This window comes from Trachurus japonicus, chromosome 7, assembly GCF_045865225.1.
Source record: "Trachurus japonicus isolate A0001 chromosome 7, Traja_1.0".
NCBI lineage: Eukaryota > Metazoa > Chordata > Actinopteri > Carangiformes > Carangidae > Trachurus > Trachurus japonicus.
Window position 1 is genome coordinate 25,384,415 of NC_140913.1, and position 19,780 is coordinate 25,404,194.

At 41.3% G+C, this 19,780-nt stretch overlaps 2 protein-coding genes across 2 annotated transcripts; one reads left to right on the forward strand and one right to left on the reverse strand.

Annotated features, from left to right (window-relative positions):
* Positions 1-485: 485 nt before the first annotated feature.
* Positions 486-14,024, reverse strand: qars1 (glutaminyl-tRNA synthetase 1). Its single transcript, XM_085782383.1, has 23 exons — positions 13,838-14,024; positions 7,856-8,006; positions 7,368-7,477; positions 7,198-7,273; positions 7,037-7,101; positions 6,826-6,879; positions 6,458-6,521; positions 6,298-6,372; positions 6,103-6,188; positions 5,634-5,720; positions 5,449-5,548; positions 5,266-5,344; positions 4,941-5,180; positions 4,756-4,848; positions 4,518-4,655; positions 3,150-3,237; positions 2,915-3,061; positions 2,675-2,776; positions 2,482-2,574; positions 1,594-1,721; positions 1,436-1,502; positions 1,210-1,335; positions 486-1,105 (listed from the first exon to the last, which is right to left on the reverse strand). The coding sequence occupies exons 1-23, from the start codon at positions 13,946-13,948 to the stop codon at positions 1,055-1,057; spliced, it is 2,331 nt and encodes a 776-aa protein (XP_085638509.1). The 5' UTR covers positions 13,949-14,024; the 3' UTR covers positions 486-1,054.
* Positions 14,025-14,201: 177 nt separating this feature from the next.
* On the forward strand, positions 14,202-17,959 carry ogg1 (8-oxoguanine DNA glycosylase). Its single transcript, XM_085782388.1, has 7 exons — positions 14,202-14,764; positions 14,882-15,249; positions 15,375-15,554; positions 15,969-16,147; positions 16,227-16,374; positions 16,459-16,508; positions 16,604-17,959. Exons 1-7 carry the CDS (start codon positions 14,655-14,657, stop codon positions 16,829-16,831), a joined length of 1,263 nt encoding a protein of 420 aa, XP_085638514.1. The 5' UTR covers positions 14,202-14,654; the 3' UTR covers positions 16,832-17,959.
* The last annotated feature ends 1,821 nt before the right edge of the window (positions 17,960-19,780 follow it).

Genomic DNA, 19,780 nt, shown 5'->3' on the forward strand with positions numbered 1-19,780 from the left:
TCGTTCTATCGCGGGATTTGCGTCGCATGACATCGCGAGAGGTCGCCCCAGTGGCGTAGTCTGTTAAAGGCGACACAAGCAAGACGAGGTGACCGACGAGATCGGGTAGATACCAGTCTACCTTAAAACCCTGTTATGCCCGGCAGACGCTCCTAGTGGTTCACTGGCTTCTGAATCTTTTAAGGTGGTCCGATCGAGATGCGCTGAATATTTGGGTGGTGCTCAACAAGCTCTGGGCAGCTGAGGGTTAATTCCCACGCACTACACCTCAGCGTGGTCTGCAATCTGCATCTACCACATTTGGTGGTGTTTGTGGGGTAAATAGCATGGGTATCTATTGCTTATTATGGAAAATGAGAGGGGATGTAGGCTACATATGGTTTCATGGCTGAATTCATCATCATTTACTAAATCTAACATGTTCAATACTCACACTGTCTTCAACAAATGTAACAGAGTATACTAAGAGACAACAGAGACATTGCTGTTTTAAGTATTATTTATTATTGTCCCAAGTCAAAAAGGACATATATATATGCACCCATCTGAGTCTTAAAAAAAAACATGGCGGTTTGGCACTGACACGCCACCTTTGTACGAAAGTCATGGCATTTGAGAGCATCACCTCTGTGTAACACCAGCGTAGAGTATGAATGTATGTATATGTATGAAATCTACATACATGAGGTCCTTGTTGAACATTAATCAAATTTGCATACATTCAACAAAGAAGAGGAAACACTGTAAGTGAATATTATTGCAGCTGATATAGAAAAAGACGACTCTGGCACTGACTAGCCTAGCTTGAGATTGATCAAATTGTTACCATGATTATTTTAATGACCAAATAATCAAAAAATAGAAACATATTTTCCAGTTTTAGTGGGATCAACTAACTCAATAGAACAGCAGAATGTATCAGTATCTGATTTGAGTCAATCTCAGTCTAAGCCGTCTATGCTGTAGCTGATGTTACACATTAAGTGATGCAGACAATTTGCGCATGCACCTGTGGGCTCATGGGAAGTAGGATGTGCAGCTTGATCTCAGTCAATCAGATCTTCCCAGGGTCTTCTTTGAGGGTGACTGTTCTGTTGAAGACCAGCTGTGGTGAAAGAAAGGCAATAATTAGAGTTCCCCGAATTGTTTCTCAACAACTCTTTTCATCAATGGGCGCTTGTAACTCTAAATCATGACGCTTTAATGTACCTTGTCTGCAGTGCTGTCGGGGTCCAGGGAGAAGTAGCCAACTCTCTCAAACTGGAACTTGTCAAACACCTTCGCTCCCTTTACGGAGGTGTCCACTAAGGCACTGCTGATTATCTGCAGGGAATTCTAAAGCACAAAATACATACATACATTAAACAAGCAGTTATTTCATCTACTCATCTCAGTTGATCCAAAAAGGCCTTCTGTCACAGGAGAGCAGACTCACAGGGTTGATGTCACTCAGGAAGCCTTTGGGCACTTCAGATGGATCCTCTGGATGTTTGTGCAAGAATCTGGAGAGACAGTAAGAACTTCTGGTTAAGTGACTTTTTTTTTTTACAAGAAGTAATGGTTTTGAGTGACGGTGGTTGTTTTCTGACTTACAGTCTTTCGTAGAGACGCACTTCACACACCAGCGGCTGGCTGACCCAGTGGATGAAGGCTTTTGGTTTCTCAGCAGTGTCAGAGCTGCAGCAGTTCACCTCCAGCTCCACCACTTTACCTTGAGCGTCCTGAGAAACAGCAGACGAGGAAAGAACGTGATGTGCTAGGAGTAAAATTATACTTGACCTTGATGAATAGAAGTAAATGCATCTACAAACACTGTTAAGAACGTACACAGGGTTCCTGTTTGGTAAGCCAACGTCATAGGACTTTCAGGGACATTTTCTCATTGTATACGATTTAATATCCATTTCCCAGTTACTCCCACCATTGTATTGAAAGATGTCAGCAAAAGCCAGTAGGGATGATCAAGGCCTATAACTATTCACCAAGTGAATACATTGAATATATTGACATTTAATATTTAATTAGTTTATGGATTTTTACACACAAAGGGCTGTAGTAATGTGGATTTCACAGCCAGATTTTGCTGAAATTTCATACAAAAACATTAAGAAACCAACATCATTGCGAGTGTCTGACTAGAAAACTATTTAAAATATTTGTAAATTACACATAACACTTTTTAATATACCCCAAAGCCCTTATTAATTTGACAGAAATCAATATTTTTTAATGATATTTAAAGGTCTAAAAAACAAAAACAGAATTAAGATCTGTGGGGAAAAAAGATCTGTGTGTTTATAGATTTAACAAAGTAATGGAAGTAAGAGCATCCTTCTCTTCCATAATGTGATGTAAAACTAAGGAAAGCACATTTTTATGTAACAGATTAAATCATTTAAGTCACATCCTTCAAATATGGTTGAAAACAAATCACACAGAAAGATTCTGGGTCTTTTCAAACTACTGAGTGGATCAACTTACCTTAATGACTCTCTGCACAGAAATGACATACCCAGCATGCCTCAGTCCCACAGGCTGTTCTGGGGTCAGACGCTTGTAACCCTTCTCCATCACCTGCAATAAAAAAAAAAAGAGTAAATCATCAATATACAATCATTTAACATTGCATAAAGAAAGGCTGCTACTTTTATTGTGAGATTATTTAATATCTAACCTCTCTGAAGTCGCCTTGTTCTATGAAGATGGTGCGAGTAAATGGGACTGTGTGGCTTCCCTTGGACTCGTTGGAAGGAAAGTCTGGTACTCGTACATCTGACTGAGAGAGAAGAGGAAGGAAGCAGCAGGAAGATTAAGTATCTAGGATGTTTAATACTATGGACAAGACAGGGTATATAACAAATCTCATGCAGCCATTTGATATGAAATAAGAGTATTCGTAAGAACCACCACAAACCCGTGAGTTGTCAGGTAGGTTGGTTATGGTGACTTTGAGTGGTTCCAGCACAGCCATGGCTCTGGGTGCTGCGTCATTAAGCACCTCCCTCACACACGACTCCAGTAGGTGGGGCTCTGTTGTTGTTTGGGAAACTGTGACTCCGACCTGCAGAGAGATGTAACGCATAATTACACAACAGCACTGTCCACTTGCATTCAGCTAGGAGCTCCTCCGTCAACCCGACTCTGCTTACCCGCGCACAAAAGTTGTTTATTGACTCCGATGGGAAACCTCTTCTTCTCAGAGCAGTCAAGGTGAAGAGACGGGGATCGTCCCAGTCCCTGCAATGACAAAAGATATCTCCCACAGTTACATGATGAATTCAAAGCAGTGTGAAGACAGCATGTGAACACTTGCTGCATGCTGATGCAAAAACATGTAGTTGGAATAGGGTTTTTTTCTCCTTTCCACAGATATTTGGACAAGCAGACCGCAGTCTGCATATAGTTTCAAGTCACAGACTTCAAGAGACTTCTGTTGGTAATGTGACAATATCATTTAATATGATTTAAACCATAATATATTTCTAACATTTCCGAGTTAATGAAGCTGCTAGTAAATGTTTGTCATTCGGACTAAGATGACTTTTGTGTAAATGTCCCTTTTGTCTCCATTAAGAACAGACAGGACAGACATGTAAACACGCTTGTCTGATATTTTGCACCTCCTGCATGAGAGGAAGTGGTATTGCTGCAGGATGCAGTGGTGAAGTGAGGAGATAAAATCTGTACCTCAGACATTTAATTTTGTTTTGTATTGAGTCTTTAATTAGAATCAGTCAGTCAACTCAGGGTATCTGTGCTTTTTTCCCCCCTGGGCTTTAAAGAAACATGCTATTTGGACCTCACTGGAAATATATTTATACACGAGAATGATTTTGCAGCACCCTGTAAATATGGTATGGTGTAGAAAATCCTCTATTTTCTTTTTTGTTGCTTTTACATTCAATTAAAGCAGAAGCAAGTGATATATTTGTGTTAATATAAGTCTTAAATAGTTATATCTTCCGACAGCAATCACTTACATAGAGTGTTTGGACCGAAACACGGGTCTGTCAGTCACTCTGCTCTGAGCCGAGGAGAAAACTTTCTCGTATCCTACAGTTTTTATCCAATGAGGAGAGAGAACGGCATGCAGGGCTGTGTGTGCACTGTGCAGCCAAGGGATGCGCGTGAATGTGGCGACGTAGGGACGAGGACTGTTATGGTGCGTTCAAGGCAACTCGTAACTAGTGTTTTTCCGACCTGTGAAGTGGTACCAGTTCGATCTGGTACGAGTTCACGGGTCGGAAGTTACGAGTGGCCGTTATAGTGACTTTAACAGGTAAAACAGGTCGGAAAAACACGAGTGGGTTGCCTGGAACGCTACAAAATCGTAAGTTGTGACTTGAAGTTGTAATTTACGGTTTCAAAAGCCTACCTGGAACGCAGCATTAGCCAAAACGACCGGATCGCTTACTTCTGCTTTAATGTTCTTGTACTTGTGTGATGCAATGTAATATAAGTAGTTGAAAGATAAATGATCAAAGGGAAACAAATAACAAGCATAAATGTTATTTCACCTGACAACACCAGACTCCACCAGTTTGATGATTTTCCTTTTGGACACAACGGTGTAGGTGAGGTTCAAGCGGCCATATTCCCACTGAACGGGACAGTACCGATCCAGAGCGTTACACAGCCAGTAATAAGACGAACGCCTGTCACAAAATACAGACACAAACAAGGATGGTGAACACCGACAATGCATTTCTATGCCTCCAGATTATCATGTTCAAATGTAACAGAATGAATGTATACCTGGCCTGAAACTCTTTGGTACACAGAGAGTGTGTGATGTTTTCAATGGAGTCACACAGACAGTGGGTGTAGTCATAGGTGGGGTAGATGCACCTGCAGAGTAAGATTAGTGGAAAAAAGTTCAATTAAGTGAGGAGAAATCTATTTTATGTGATTATAACAAACTCAATGGAAAAGCACTATACCATTTATCTCCTGTCCGATGATGAGGTGTGTATTTGATTCTGTATGCCACAGGATCCATCTTCCCGTCCTCCATGACCATCTTCATCCTGAGCGTGGCCTCTCCCTCTGCAAAGAGTCCCTTCTTCATCCTCTCAAACAGCACCAGAGACTCCTCCATGGGACGGTCCCGCCATGGTGATGGAGGAACGTTATGGCCCTTTAGTTCCTCCCCCTTCTGGTGGCACACATACGCATGACCCCTGAGGGATGACAAAGAAAGAAATTAATCATCTACTGAGCGTCTGTGCACATTTACCAACAGGTACGCATGGATCCGACACTCACCTGCGAATAAGATCCACAGCAAGGTCATAGAGTTGCTGAAAGTTGTCCGATGCGTGCGTGACAGCATAAGGTTGGTAGCCTGTGGAATACATTTACTTTGGTAAACAACTATCTTTATGAGTGTGGTGTGTATTTTGACACTTTAATCAAACCAAAATAAAAAAGACTGTAAATCCAACTCACCAAGCCACTCCACCATGTCCCTGATGGCAGTGAAGTATTTTTCCTCCTCCTTCTCAGGATTTGTGTCATCATACCTCAAGAAACAAATTCCACTGTTTGCCTGAGGGAAGAACAAAGGTTTAAAAAAAAATGCACCGGATTAAACAGTTTATGAAGTGGTGAAAGATGAGAAATAATATTTGTACCTTTGCATAACCAAAGTTGAAGTTAATGGCTTTGGCATGGCCGATGTGAAGGATGCCGTTGGGCTCGGGAGGAAAACGGGTACGTATCTAAAAGGATTAAGAAAGAGTAAGGAGAAAAATCAACCACATGCATGAACATTTACTAACACTGACAAACGTTTTCATGACTAATCTAGTCATTGTTTAAGTCTATTAAGTGTCAAACCATGGAAAACTCTTACTGTAGTTGACATCTGCAAATAGCTTGTTCTGTCAAAACCCCATATTGAAATTGATTTATATTATATAGGACAAACAAAAACAACATTGTTACATTGTAGAAGTTGGAACTAGGGGATTTTTGTTTGAATTATTACCCAAACAATCAATAAATATAATAAACAAAGCAGCTGCTGATTGTTTTTGTGTTGTTTTCCTTTTCATTTAGATCGCAAACTATTTCAGTGTGAGGAAGATATAAAGTTTGTACCTGTCCACCAGTGAGCTCCAGGTGCTTTTTAAGCAAGGACATGGTGTTTGGCGTGACCACATAGCCCTCGGTTTTAAAGTTCTCTCCTGTGTGACAAAAGTTGAGGATAAAGGATCAACACCCTCTGTAAGTACAACTGCTAAAGTTGCTTTAGTGGTGGAGGATGAAGAAAAAATACAGGTGACTCCCTCTCACCTGTTTTATGGAACTTGATTGCTTCTCCTCTGAGCTGCTCCATTAGCGATTTTCCCTCCCCAGTGGCCACCTCACCTAAACAACCAACACACACAGTTAACAACAAACTAATACACACACGCACAGTTTGTGTTTGCCATCTTTTTTGTCCGCTGCTTACCATTCACTGCCACCTCCTCTTTCTTCAACTTCACCTCATTCTCTGCCACTTTTGCTTTCTGGGGCTGCAGGATAATTAGATATGAACAACAGATGATGTCAATGATATCATTCAAGGTTCAGTGATTAAGGCAAATATGAAGCTACAGATAGCATCGGCTTCGCCAGAAAAAGGTGGAAACGAGTCATTGCTAAAAAATGACACAATCAATCTACCAACACCCCTGAAGTTTCGTAATGAACTTGCTTTGTAATATATTAGAAATTCCAAGTTGTGGTTTAGCAGGGCGTTATATCCCAGATTACTTCTGGTCTGACTCAGGCAGAAAGCAAATTGCTGAGTTTCCCAAAACATTGTTGAGGCGTTACCTTAAGTTTCTTCTCCAGGTCAGCCTCTGTCTTGGGTCCTAAGAGGTGTAGGACCTTTAAGACCAAAGCTTGGGTTAGTCCGAGTATACAGTCAGAACAAACTCATATCCTCTGATCACAATATCAAAACACAGTGACAGACATAATGCTAAACGACTTTTACTAATACTACTAATAATAATAATAATAATATTCTCCTTTTCCAACACACCTGCATGTCCACCTCATTTTTGATGACCTTCCCATCAGCCCATTTTAGGGCAGCACGAGCCTCTCCTGCAACAGACACATGAGTTCAGTGAGTCATACTGTCAATCAGCCAAGCTTCATGGGTTTTCAAAATTATTGAACTAATTAAGTGTGAGGTCATACCCATTAGTAGTCCCATGTTGAAGTGGTACCTCTCCTTTACCAGCTGCTCCTTGTGCTTCTTGATCACAGACTCGACCTGCACAACATTCCAGTGTCACTAAACACACAGCGTCCTGAACAGCTCGTAAAAACGACACATCTATCTGGTCAGTGCAAATTTGTGCACTTACTGCATCTTCGATCTGCTCCGGTGTTATGACCACGCCCACTCCGCATGCTGCCTCAAACTGCTTCTGGTTGATGGGGTCCTGAGGGTGACCCTTCACAAAGTCCAGTGCAGCTGAAACAAATAGGTACGAATTTGCAGTTTGATTATCCAGATTATCCAGTATCAGTCATCTATGAAGTCCATAAATCAGGCCCCCAAAACAGGCAACATAACCACAACCCATCTGTGTATTTTATATCCATAAAATGTTGTGTATCTTCACATTTGTCTGAGGTTTATGGGCTATTAAACAATTTCCATCAAGCTGATTTGTTTCAGAGCTTCACACTAGCAGAGCGACAGTATAAATTTCAGATGCTTCATATTGAAATAAATGATGCGATGTGATGTAATTAACAAAAATATCTGTTGAAAAAGATTGATTGTATTGACATCCTTGTATCTTGTTCATGTCCACACATGTCTCATACCTCAACAGTCAGAATTTACCTGCAAGCTGAAGCTCTGTGCAGATTTTACGCAGAGCTATGCTCTCTGTGAGGAAGGCCAGACGTTTCACGTCTTTAAGGCGGGTTGCCATACTGTACAGCAGTGTTCCCATGGCTTTGTCCACTCCTGTTGGCCCGTGGATACTTTGCGCCTATTGAAACCAAAATGAAAACATGTTAATTTATTGCATCCTTGTGTGAGCCAACAGTTAATCAGCTAATCAGCGATTCTGAGGTCTATAACTATGGGATTATATCACTGCCATAAATAACGCACGCGCAATGAGACTCGCGCGCGAGCAAATGAGATCCGAGCGCGCGGAAATCAAACACCCCCGCGCGCATTTCCTCCCCCCGAGCACTTTTCCAAGCACTCGCGAGCAATTTTGTATCCTGCATCTCTGCCCCCTGGAGCAATATTGTAGCCTGCAAGGAGAAAAACAGCTCGCGCGCGCGCAGAGTCCGCTCGCAGTACTTTCCCCTGCTCGCGCGCACGCAGACTGCTCACGCTCGAAACTCTCCTCTCCTCGCGCAGAAAACTGTCCCCTGCTCGCGCGCGAGTGATTATTTTTAGGGGGCGGTTTTTGTCAGTAGGGGGGCGGGCCTGAGGGCATGCCAATCACCGTTGTATCCCCCAATATAATTGGTTGGGTGTATTGGCCAATTGGACAGCAGGGTACGGCAACATTACTAGGACAAACGGGACAAACCACACAGCCCTGAAGGCCTGAATGACATGTGATTTTGTGTCTTGACTTCAAACTTGAAAGGAGCTGGCTTAAGTTCAGGAAGTGGCGGAGTTGTGCATATAGACTGCAGCAAATAATAAAATAAAATAAAAATAATTTAAAAAATAATAAGAAGGCCGTGGTTCCGATCCGACCAGAGGTTATCAATGTTTTAGATCTAAACTCAGCACGTCCGGACAGTGTTGTTCGGCCTGACCATCGAAAGCTCTGTGGCCGGAGCAACACATTTATTTAGAAATGTAATCACTAGTTAACTTCAATGAATGTGTGCTCCAGATCCCTCTATTACTCTTTTAAACAGTAAACATTAGTTGACTATATTATTATTTTTTTCCATCTTCGCTGAGCATAAGATTTGTTCAGAATTAAATAAAAGTCTCTCCCATATAGACACCTGTCCCAAATATAGCAGCTGGAGAAATCGCCTACTATATTGACACACATCTGCTTCCATCCCATCTATTTTTTAAAATAATTTTTGGTAACACTACATAATATGACCCGCTTCTTACTGTGTACTTACCGTTCTATTACTTTACACCAGTTCCACAGGCGCAGGCTATTCATTCTCTCTCAAATGCACATCTATGGAAGTCTTGTATTGTCATCCCAGGACGAAACACAAACAATACATGATGTAATAATATACATATCTTTAAATGCAATAATGAGTCATTCAGAGATTTATAAAATGTTTTCATTACTGAATTACACAGAAACCACACAGCAGGTGCTATTCTCTCCTCCATACTTTGTGAGTACAGTTATGTAATTAATTACTGTTTAGGTAGAGCCTACAGTAATTTCCCTGGAAGTACAGCCTAACAATGGGGAACCAGTCTGGATTATGAAATTAGCATTGCTCTCTGGTCCTTGGTGTGTATTTTGGCACTCAGATGTTTACCTCTAGAACAAAGTTACTTCAATGCTTCACAAGATAACATCATCTGAATATAATACAAAGACGAACAAAGTGTTATAAACTGTTGAATTCAGTTTTAATCCTTTATTGTGATCTTTTTCACTGGAGTGTGGCACTCAATGATGGAGACTGAAGAATGGATGGGCTCCTCTGGATAAAAGGGTGATCTTGATCCAGCTGCTCGGGTCAAGGCAGAGATCAGGGTCATGGGTGGCTCGCCATCTCCCTCATCAGGTAGGCCTACCGTTTCCATGGGATCTCAAAAACCTCATCTGTGTAGAAACAGAGCTATTGCTATTGTATATCACATACTGTACAGTAAATACATCACTGTAACACAAAGTGAGAAGATTAATCACTTTTAACCGTGCAGTTTTTCTCATCATGGAATAGCCTACTTTATCCAGTTTTTACCTTTCACATCATGAATCATTAGCCTTTTAAACCATAACTTGTAATTTTTAAGCATATTAATCAGTTACAAATTATACGTACTTTTTCTTAAACTATTGAGTGAATGTTTTAACCATTTATTTAACATCTTCAATGTAGGTATAAATACAAAATCAATGCTATTACCACACAGTTTCACAACTGTAGGCTGCACCAGTACACACACTGTTAACGTTACTCTTGACTGATTTCATCATTAATAACATTCATAACCAATAGTAAAGTTAGGTAATGGAGCTAATGTGTACAGTACTAACACAAATACAAACGGATACAATCTCAAAGCAGAACAACCGCAACACTTTACAGATCCCGGTTAGCCTGGTGCAGGGGAAAACACTATCATCTTTAGCACAAGCTAACATCGCTAGCTGCATTAGCATAGCTACGTAACTCACCAAGACGTTTATAAACGCGCTGAAACTGCCGTCGGTTCATCCCTCTCGTCTCCGCTGAGTGTTTGTTCTCTGTTTATATCATATCACATCGTAGACATTGCGTAATTTCCCTCATTTCTCCACTTCGTCTCCTCCTGTCGTCCCTGTGGCGGTGTCAACAAGCTCCGTCCTCGCTGTGAGGTGGGACTTTCTACCTTCTCAACAGGCAACCAATGACAAGTGAGCTGCTTCTGGTCTGACCAATGACAGATGGTCAAAGGTGAGTGACTGTGATTGACAACTTATGTGATCAATAATAGCAGCGTAATTAGACAGGTTAGAATCAAATAGGATGAAATAAGTTGTCAATCACAGTCACTCACCTTTGACCATCTGTCATTGGTCAGACCAGAAGCAGCTCACTTGTCATTGGTTGCCTGTTGAGAAGGTAGAAAGTCCCACCTCACAGCGAGGACGGAGCTTGTTGACACCGCCACAGGGACGACAGGAGGAGACGAAGTGGAGAAATGAGGGAAATTACGCAATGTCTACGATGTGATATGATATAAACAGAGAACAAACACTCAGCGGAGACGAGAGGGATGAACCGACGGCAGTTTCAGCGCGTTTATAAACGTCTTGGTGAGTTACGTAGCTATGCTAATGCAGCTAGCGATGTTAGCTTGTGCTAAAGATGATAGTGTTTTCCCCTGCACCAGGCTAACCGGGATCTGTAAAGTGTTGCGGTTGTTCTGCTTTGAGATTGTATCCGTTTGTATTTGTGTTAGTACTGTACACATTAGCTCCATTACCTAACTTTACTATTGGTTATGAATGTTATTAATGATGAAATCAGTCAAGAGTAACGTTAACAGTGTGTGTACTGGTGCAGCCTACAGTTGTGAAACTGTGTGGTAATAGCATTGATTTTGTATTTATACCTACATTGAAGATGTTAAATAAATGGTTAAAACATTCACTCAATAGTTTAAGAAAAAGTACGTATAATTTGTAACTGATTAATATGCTTAAAAATTACAAGTTATGGTTTAAAAGGCTAATGATTCATGATGTGAAAGGTAAAAACTGGATAAAGTAGGCTATTCCATGATGAGAAAAACTGCACGGTTAAAAGTGATTAATCTTCTCACTTTGTGTTACAGTGATGTATTTACTGTACAGTATGTGATATACAATAGCAATAGCTCTGTTTCTACACAGATGAGGTTTTTGAGATCCCATGGAAACGGTAGGCCTACCTGACGAGGGAGATGGCGAGCCACCCATGACCCTGATCTCTGCCTTGACCCGAGCAGCTGGATCAAGATCACCCTTTTATCCAGAGGAGCCCATCCATTCTTCAGTCTCCATCATTGAGTGCCACACTCCAGTGAAAAAGATCACAATAAAGGATTAAAACTGAATTCAACAGTTTATAACACTTTGTTCGTCTTTGTATTATATTCAGATGATGTTATCTTGTGAAGCATTGAAGTAACTTTGTTCTAGAGGTAAACATCTGAGTGCCAAAATACACACCAAGGACCAGAGAGCAATGCTAATTTCATAATCCAGACTGGTTCCCCATTGTTAGGCTGTACTTCCAGGGAAATTACTGTAGGCTCTACCTAAACAGTAATTAATTACATAACTGTACTCACAAAGTATGGAGGAGAGAATAGCACCTGCTGTGTGGTTTCTGTGTAATTCAGTAATGAAAACATTTTATAAATCTCTGAATGACTCATTATTGCATTTAAAGATATGTATATTATTACATCATGTATTGTTTGTGTTTCGTCCTGGGATGACAATACAAGACTTCCATAGATGTGCATTTGAGAGAGAATGAATAGCCTGCACCTGTGGAACTGGTGTAAAGTAATAGAACGGTAAGTACACAGTAAGAAGCGGGTCATATTATGTAGTGTTACCAAAAATTATTTTAAAAAATAGATGGGATGGAAGCAGATGTGTGTCAATATAGTAGGCTATTTCTCCAGCTGCTATATTTGGGACAGGTGTCTATATGGGAGAGACTTTTATTTAATTCTGAACAAATCTTATGCTCAGCGAAGATGGAAAAAAATAATAATATAGTCAACTAATGTTTACTGTTTAAAAGAGTAATAGAGGGATCTGGAGCACACATTCATTGAAGTTAACTAGTGATTACATTTCTAAATAAATGTGTTGCTCCGGCCACAGAGCTTTCGATGGTCAGGCCGAACAACACTGTCCGGACGTGCTGAGTTTAGATCTAAAACATTGATAACCTCTGGTCGGATCGGAACCACGGCCTTCTTATTATTTTTTAAATTATTTTTATTTTATTTTATTATTTGCTGCAGTCTATATGCACAACTCCGCCACTTCCTGAACTTAAGCCAGCTCCTTTCAAGTTTGAAGTCAAGACACAAAATCACATGTCATTCAGGCCTTCAGGGCTGTGTGGTTTGTCCCGTTTGTCCTAGTAATGTTGCCGTACCCTGCTGTCCAATTGGCCAATACACCCAACCAATTATATTGGGGGATACAACGGTGATTGGCATGCCCTCAGGCCCGCCCCCCTACTGACAAAAACCGCCCCCTAAAAATAATCACTCGCGCGCGAGCAGGGGACAGTTTTCTGCGCGAGGAGAGGAGAGTTTCGAGCGTGAGCAGTCTGCGTGCGCGCGAGCAGGGGAAAGTACTGCGAGCGGACTCTGCGCGCGCGCGAGCTGTTTTTCTCCTTGCAGGCTACAATATTGCTCCAGGGGGCAGAGATGCAGGATACAAAATTGCTCGCGAGTGCTTGGAAAAGTGCTCGGGGGGAGGAAATGCGCGCGGGGGTGTTTGATTTCCGCGCGCTCGGATCTCATTTGCTCGCGCGCGAGTCTCATTGCGCGTGCGTTATTTATGGCAGTGATATAATCCCATATATAACATTCAGGAAACACCACTGTCACTACTTTTCCTTATCTTGACTTTATTCTGCAAACTGAGAGAGACAATTAATTAGATAGATAGCCTTTAATGTCCCATGGGGATTCTCACAGTCTGTCAAACATATAAACACACAATGTACAGACATCACCATTTTAACAACAGGAAACATAATTGACTTCCTGTCACTTTCAACCTCATTAATGCACATTTCTAACAAACTTGTCATTAATTAGATCATGTAGGTCTAAATGAAATAGAGTAGGATTGGGGATTTGTGTGGCCCTGGTTCGTTATTAGCTTGGTAACAAGTTTGTCACTGGGTGAAAATAAAAGGACCCCACAACAACTACTCAAAGTCATTAGCAAGTTACCTAAATTAATGAAGACTAGGGAGCTAGTTAGTCTAACAAGCATCATACACATAAACAGAGCACCTTTAAAAAAAATAAACTAAGAATAACAGAGGGTGGATATAACAGGTGAGCTAAATAAGTCTGTGTCACAGCTGCTGTCAATCCAGCCTGCTCAGCTTCCCCAAACACACCGCCTCGTACCTGAGTAACGGCGTCCTTCAGGGCCGAGCTCAGCGCCTCATTCTTCAGCGTTTCTTTCGCTTTCTGCTCACTGAGCCCTATGGAAGTGAAAAGTGTCAACGTATCCGCCATTTTTCCACCGTAATCACCGGCTAGACTGGAGCCACACAGACACACCGCCGCCGTGCACGAGTTTCCTTCTCGGAGAGAGGGGGAGAGAGGGACGACTTCCTGTACACCTCAAAGAAAAGGGAAAAAAAGAAAAGATATACAAAAATATTAACCAATAGGACACCACGGGCACGGACGTATTAGCCAATCATGGATGAGTTTGAGTTCAGGGTACCGCCTACTACGACCGAGGCAGCCAATCAGCGACTGTGTTGACATCAGTGAGGGGGGTGCTACCGGAATCTGTGTATCGTTGCATCAGATTGATATTCCGTCATTTTAGATAATTATTTACACGAATTTAGTTTCCGGGTTGCTTCGTTATTACATCAGATAATATATATATTTACAACTGCCTACATTTTTACATTTTTTGTCAACTTCTCTCCTCAGATATTGGCACCCTCTCCCACACAGTGTAAGGTCTTTGTTGTCCAGCATGAACTCGTAGCTAAAACTCCGTGAAAGTTTCTCTCACCGGCGGCGGCAGCTGTAAAGTGTTCAACGAATCACTTTACATGAAGGACAGTAGATTTGTTTTAGGCTGCTATGTTTGTTGAATCACAGCAACGGTGCGTTATATGATGTAAGGACACTGTGACAGGTCAGTGTGCACCTGTATTAACCTCTGAGTAACGAACAGGGCACCTGTGAAGTATCAACAGCTATGGCCAAACATGCGGTGTTGTCGTCGGGGGCAAAAATGTGGAGATCTCTGGCTTGCACAAAGTCAGAGCTACGTCTGGATCTCACTCTTGCCTGTGGACAATCATTTCGGTAAGATGAGAAGACTTATATATTCCTAAAAAACATCAAATGCATCGAGAGAGCTACAGCAGCACAGTGCTCATTTATTTGCATGGACGTGCATGCTGTGTCTTTCTCTACCCACAGCTGGAGAGAAACCACAGAGGGCCATTGGACCGGGGTGATGGGAGGTCGAGTGTGGACTCTAACCCAAACAGATGACACCTTGTGGTACCATGCTTATGAAAACCAAGAGGGACAGAAGATGGCAGGTGACAGGAAGAGGAGAGCTGGTGTCTCTCTCCAGGAGGGACACAAGTCTGAGAAGAGATTAAAAGAGGCTTTGAAGATGGAGGAGGAGGAGGAGGCGGTGGCTGTGACTTCAGTGCAGGACACTGAGGAAGAAGAAGAGATGCTGAGAGATTACTTCCAGCTGAATGTGGAGTTGGGCACACTGTACAATGAATGGAAAGCAGTGGACCCCCACTTCAAGAAAGTTGCAGACATTTTCACAGGTAAGTCTCAGTCTCAGAGAGTGAGTGCATTTATATCACTTATTATAATGCTGTAATGATTCAAATTGTAAAATATATATATTTTTTTAGGAAATGTGTCTAAAATATGTCTGTGTGTTTCTCAGGTGTGCGAATGCTGCGCCAGGACCCCACTGAATGTTTGTTTTCCTTCATCTGCACCTCCAACAACCACATCTCTCGTATCCAGGGCATGGTGGAGAGACTGTGTCAAGCTCTGGGTGCCAAACTCTGCCAGCTGGATCAAACCTCTTACCATGACTTCCCTTCATTGGCTGCACTTGCAGGTTTGCTGTTCTTTTCATTCAGGCCCTAGGCCTCTGTTTATAGTCAACAAAACCTGTAAAAAAAATAATTATTTTTTAAACCCTGTGTTTTCAAGACCCTGGTTCCACTGATCACATGATGAAATCCAGCAAATAAGCCTTGATTTGTTTCACTGCTACAGTAACTAAATCTAAAAAACATGACACATACTTATTCTTATACTTTTAACAGTCATGTTATACAGATTCACTGGGGTAGTCAGAAATGTGTCTTTTTCTTGTCCTAACATAATGATACATCTTGAGTAACCTTGAGTATGTGTGAGGAGCTAGTCTTTCAAATATTCATATCCACAGAAAAAGTACCTATGTAAAAGTAACATATTGTTATTATCATTGTATGTTTTTATCTATTTTTTGCATTGTTGTTGGCAGACAGCAGCGTAGAGGCACGTCTCAGGGATCTTGGTTTCGGATACAGGGCTCGGTTCTTGCAGCAGAGTGCGAAGCAGATTCTGGAGACTCATGGGCCCCAGTGGCTTGAGGGTCTACGCAGTGTCCCTTATCTGCAGGCCCGTGATGCTCTGCGTACACTCCCTGGTGTGGGCACCAAGGTACAGCTGCCTCTTATGTTTTTCTGGAGTTAAATGAACTCGTGGAAACATGCACTGATGGCTTTGTGTAATCCTGCAGGTGGCAGACTGTGCATGTCTGATGTCCCTGGATAAGGCAGAGGCCGTGCCCGTTGACACACATGTGTGGCAGATTGCTAAGCGTGACTACAAATATACAGCTGCCACCGCACAAAAGAGCCTCACAGATAAACTTCACAGAGAAATTGGTTGGTATTTGTCCACCTCAGTAGTTTAATGTGACTGTAAATATTAATTCTTTACACAGTGTCTAATTCCATATTTCTACACAGGTGATTTTTTCAGAAAACTGTGGGGTCCTTATGCTGGTTGGGCCCAGTCGGTCAGTGTTATTTTAACATTCAGTAACGGCCCATGAGTTTCTGTCATGTCTTCTCTGTTTATCTGCTATAATCACAGTGTCTTGTCCTGTTTTAGGTGTTGTTCTGTGCTGACCTCAAGAAATTCCAAAGGCTTAAGGACACGCCAAGTCTGATGCAGCCAAAGAAAGAGCAAGAAGGTGGAGATGAAGAAGAAAGGATAGCATGCAAGAAAACAAAAATTAAAGTGGAAGATAATGAAACTGTGAAGCACACCAAAGCTCAGAAGAAGTCAGCATGCTACAAGAAAGCAAAGACTTTTGTCAAGAGTGAGAAGGTGGTATGAAAAAAAAAAAAGCTCATCTCATCACAATTCACACCAGGTAACAATAACACAATTCACCTAGCTTCCTTTGAAAACCCACTGAAATCAAAAAATATATATAAAGGACTTATCTGTGAAGAACATATTGTAAAATTGATTTTTGTAAAACAAATCTCAGGTGCTCTGTTTACATGTATTTTTTTATATTCTGCTGTAACATCTCATCATCTTCTTTCCCATGAACTCACTATTACACACAGTTGTTTTTATCGCAATAAAAACAAAATCCTTTACTCTCTTTAGAATATGCTTGTAAATATTTGCATATAAGTTTCCCAGCAAAACCATCAAATTCTTTTTTTTTTCTTTTATAACAGTGGCTGGAAGTGGCCCCTAGGTGGCACTATGAATTAGATGATATTACTCACGCAACATAATATCACACAGTGGACCATTTGGTTAATCCTGTTTTCTTTTTTAATTTAGAGAACAAATTGCAATGTTTCCCTTGGTGAACATTTTTTTTGTTAGGCCCCTGGGTTCCTGTTACGACATGTATGCCATTGCATTAGCATGCATGAGAAAAGGTCAGAGAACGCCAAAATGGTTTTTCTTGTGTGACTACTCTGCATTAAAATAGTATGTCTGTTCACTGGATCATAAAATTCTGTGTGGCTGTGAAATGCCTTGGTGTCTGTATGTTTATCTATAGGCATTAGTTGGCTGTGTCAGCTGCTCTTTTTATAGCATGTGTATTGCAGTTATCTGCTGTCACACTGCTCGGGGCCAGTGTGACTGTCTCTGGTGACAACGTTAACATGTCTTTTGGAGCATTTGACCCATTAATGTCTCCTCACAAGAGAGACTGAGGAATACTTAAGTTTATGGGAAGCAAATTATTCTTAAATGACGCAACACTATACAGGGTAATCAAGGCTTGTTGTTGCCCTGACATGTAGGCTGAAGTGAGCAGGTGCATCATGCATGTAGCTGCATCTGTGTGACTGCATGTGCATGTCCTATACGAGTGTATTATTTGTGGAAGGGTGTGCAGCCATGTGAGTTAATGAGTGTATGACTCAGCTTTCATCTCCACTCCGGTTGAGCCGGACGGAAGCTGGGGCACAGCTTTAAGGCAGAGTCATGATCAAAAGAAAAAAAATATTAGGAAAGAAAGTAGTAAAAATCACAGTTGCAAGAACATGAAAAGGGTTTTTAAGGGAGAGTGAGATAGGTGAAAGTTTGCTTGAGGTGGGGACATGATTTAAATAAATAAAAACACATGTGCATGTATGTTAACACGCAAAGACCAAGACAACACAATAGTGGGCTGTGCATTATGTAAGAGGTGGGACACAGCTTGTGTTACGCCCTTGGGGATTGCTCAGTCGAGAGAGGACACATCTCTTTATGCACCTTCTCTTGCAAAGACATTCCCCAACTGGCACCAGGGGGCGCCACTACTGGAGTGCCAGCAAAAGGGCAAGTCCTCTGTCTATTTCCAGATGTGCAGCAGTGAGATCGTATTTGTTTGCCTTCGGTTGACATCATGCGAGAGGTGGTTTGGTGGAAGTTGAGTCTGAGAAATGTGGGGACCACAGTGTGTGTGTTTGTGTTTGTGTGATGTGTGGTGTGGTTGTATGAAATAACCACATAAGAGAGTTTGTTTTTGGCTGATGCAGTTGAATATGTCAAATCAAGCTACTAAATCACACTGATACATTCATGTAAAAATCCAGTGCCCTCAGTTATCGGTTTATTAGAATAATGAAAATAATAATAATACATAAGATGTGTATAGCGCTTTTCTAAAGCACTCAAAGATGCTTCACATGAAGTGAGACTTTTAGTTAAAAATTAATCTGGTACACTCTAATACAATAGTCCTGCAAAAGAATTCTACCATCATATGGGTAAAATTGTGTATAATGTTAATATATAATCTCTGACAGTTCACTCTATATTTTTCACATTGTCCTTTTATATCAAATCTGTAACCTTATTATATATCAGGTAAAAAATAATATAAGTATAATCATTTGGTTATAGTTATTGGGATGATTTCTCTCTGCTGTGAGCACAAAGAAATGTCTCCATGCATATCCACACACTGTCTGCTACTAAAAATGATGAATGTTATTATTCCCACCCTGAATAGTAACAGATGTATTATATAACCGTATCTGATACAATACCTAAGATGGATAAAATTTAAAGAGAGTTGTGTTGATTCACCTTAGATGTGGTGAAACCGAATGAGACTGGAGACAGCCGTGGGGGAGCCTAAGAGACGGGGGAGGCAGTCCCCACATGGAAGTCTGTCTTTGGGGCCCAGAGTTGGGGAGATTATTCTTTGGTGTCTAGACAACCATAGGGTGAAGGGAAAACCCAAGGAGCGTTAGAGTGCGAGCACAGTGCTGGCAGAAGTATTTTAGATCTTAAGCTTTTCTGACTTCTATGTGTGCAGATGGACGTTAGCATATAAGGCTGTTCTTAATGAAAGAGGCTTATTTACTATTGGAGAAAATGAATTATTTTTCTACCATCTGATAGACGCTCCGCTTGGCTGTCTGTGATTAGGGTTCAATGCCTTATAGATTGGCTGGTAGAAACAGTTCCGTCTGCCCTGGTGTTAAATTTCAGAGCCCCTACCAGGATCAATTGAAATGACTAAGTGGAATGTATTCACCACATTCCATGGACAAAGATGGTATAGAAACATTATACACACCGTATATGTGGGTTTGGGATAGCACAAGTTCCATGTGTGGTTTTAGTGTATGTCGGTGTCGGTGCAGCTAACTCTTTCCTTTTAAAGAATTTGTTCATATAGGAAGCTTTAAATAAGACAACCCCCCTCCCTCCCACTTTATTTAAAGCCCTCTAAAATTTTTCCATATGAATCAAGAGCTGTCAGTCAAAGGCAATATATGTTACAGGGTTGACTGACTTTGCTCTAAGGGGGACACA

Excerpts from the sequence above, each read along its gene's own strand:
- qars1 (XM_085782383.1), bottom strand. The coding sequence starts at position 13,948 with ATGGCGGATACGTTGACACTTTTCACTTCCATAGGGCTCAGTGAGCAG. Across the intron at positions 6,373-6,457 it reads AGAGGAGGTGGCAGTGAATG|GTGAGGTGGCCACTGGGGAG; the intron begins GTAAGCAGCGGA and ends TTGGTTGTTTAG. Across the intron at positions 5,549-5,633 it reads TCAACTTTGGTTATGCAAAG|GCAAACAGTGGAATTTGTTT; the intron begins GTACAAATATTA and ends TTCTTCCCTCAG.
- ogg1 (XM_085782388.1), top strand. The coding sequence starts at position 14,655 with ATGGCCAAACATGCGGTGTTGTCGTCGGGGGCAAAAATGTGGAGATCT. Across the intron at positions 14,765-14,881 it reads GCCTGTGGACAATCATTTCG|CTGGAGAGAAACCACAGAGG; the intron begins GTAAGATGAGAA and ends CTCTACCCACAG. Across the intron at positions 16,148-16,226 it reads TCCCTGGTGTGGGCACCAAG|GTGGCAGACTGTGCATGTCT; the intron begins GTACAGCTGCCT and ends GTAATCCTGCAG.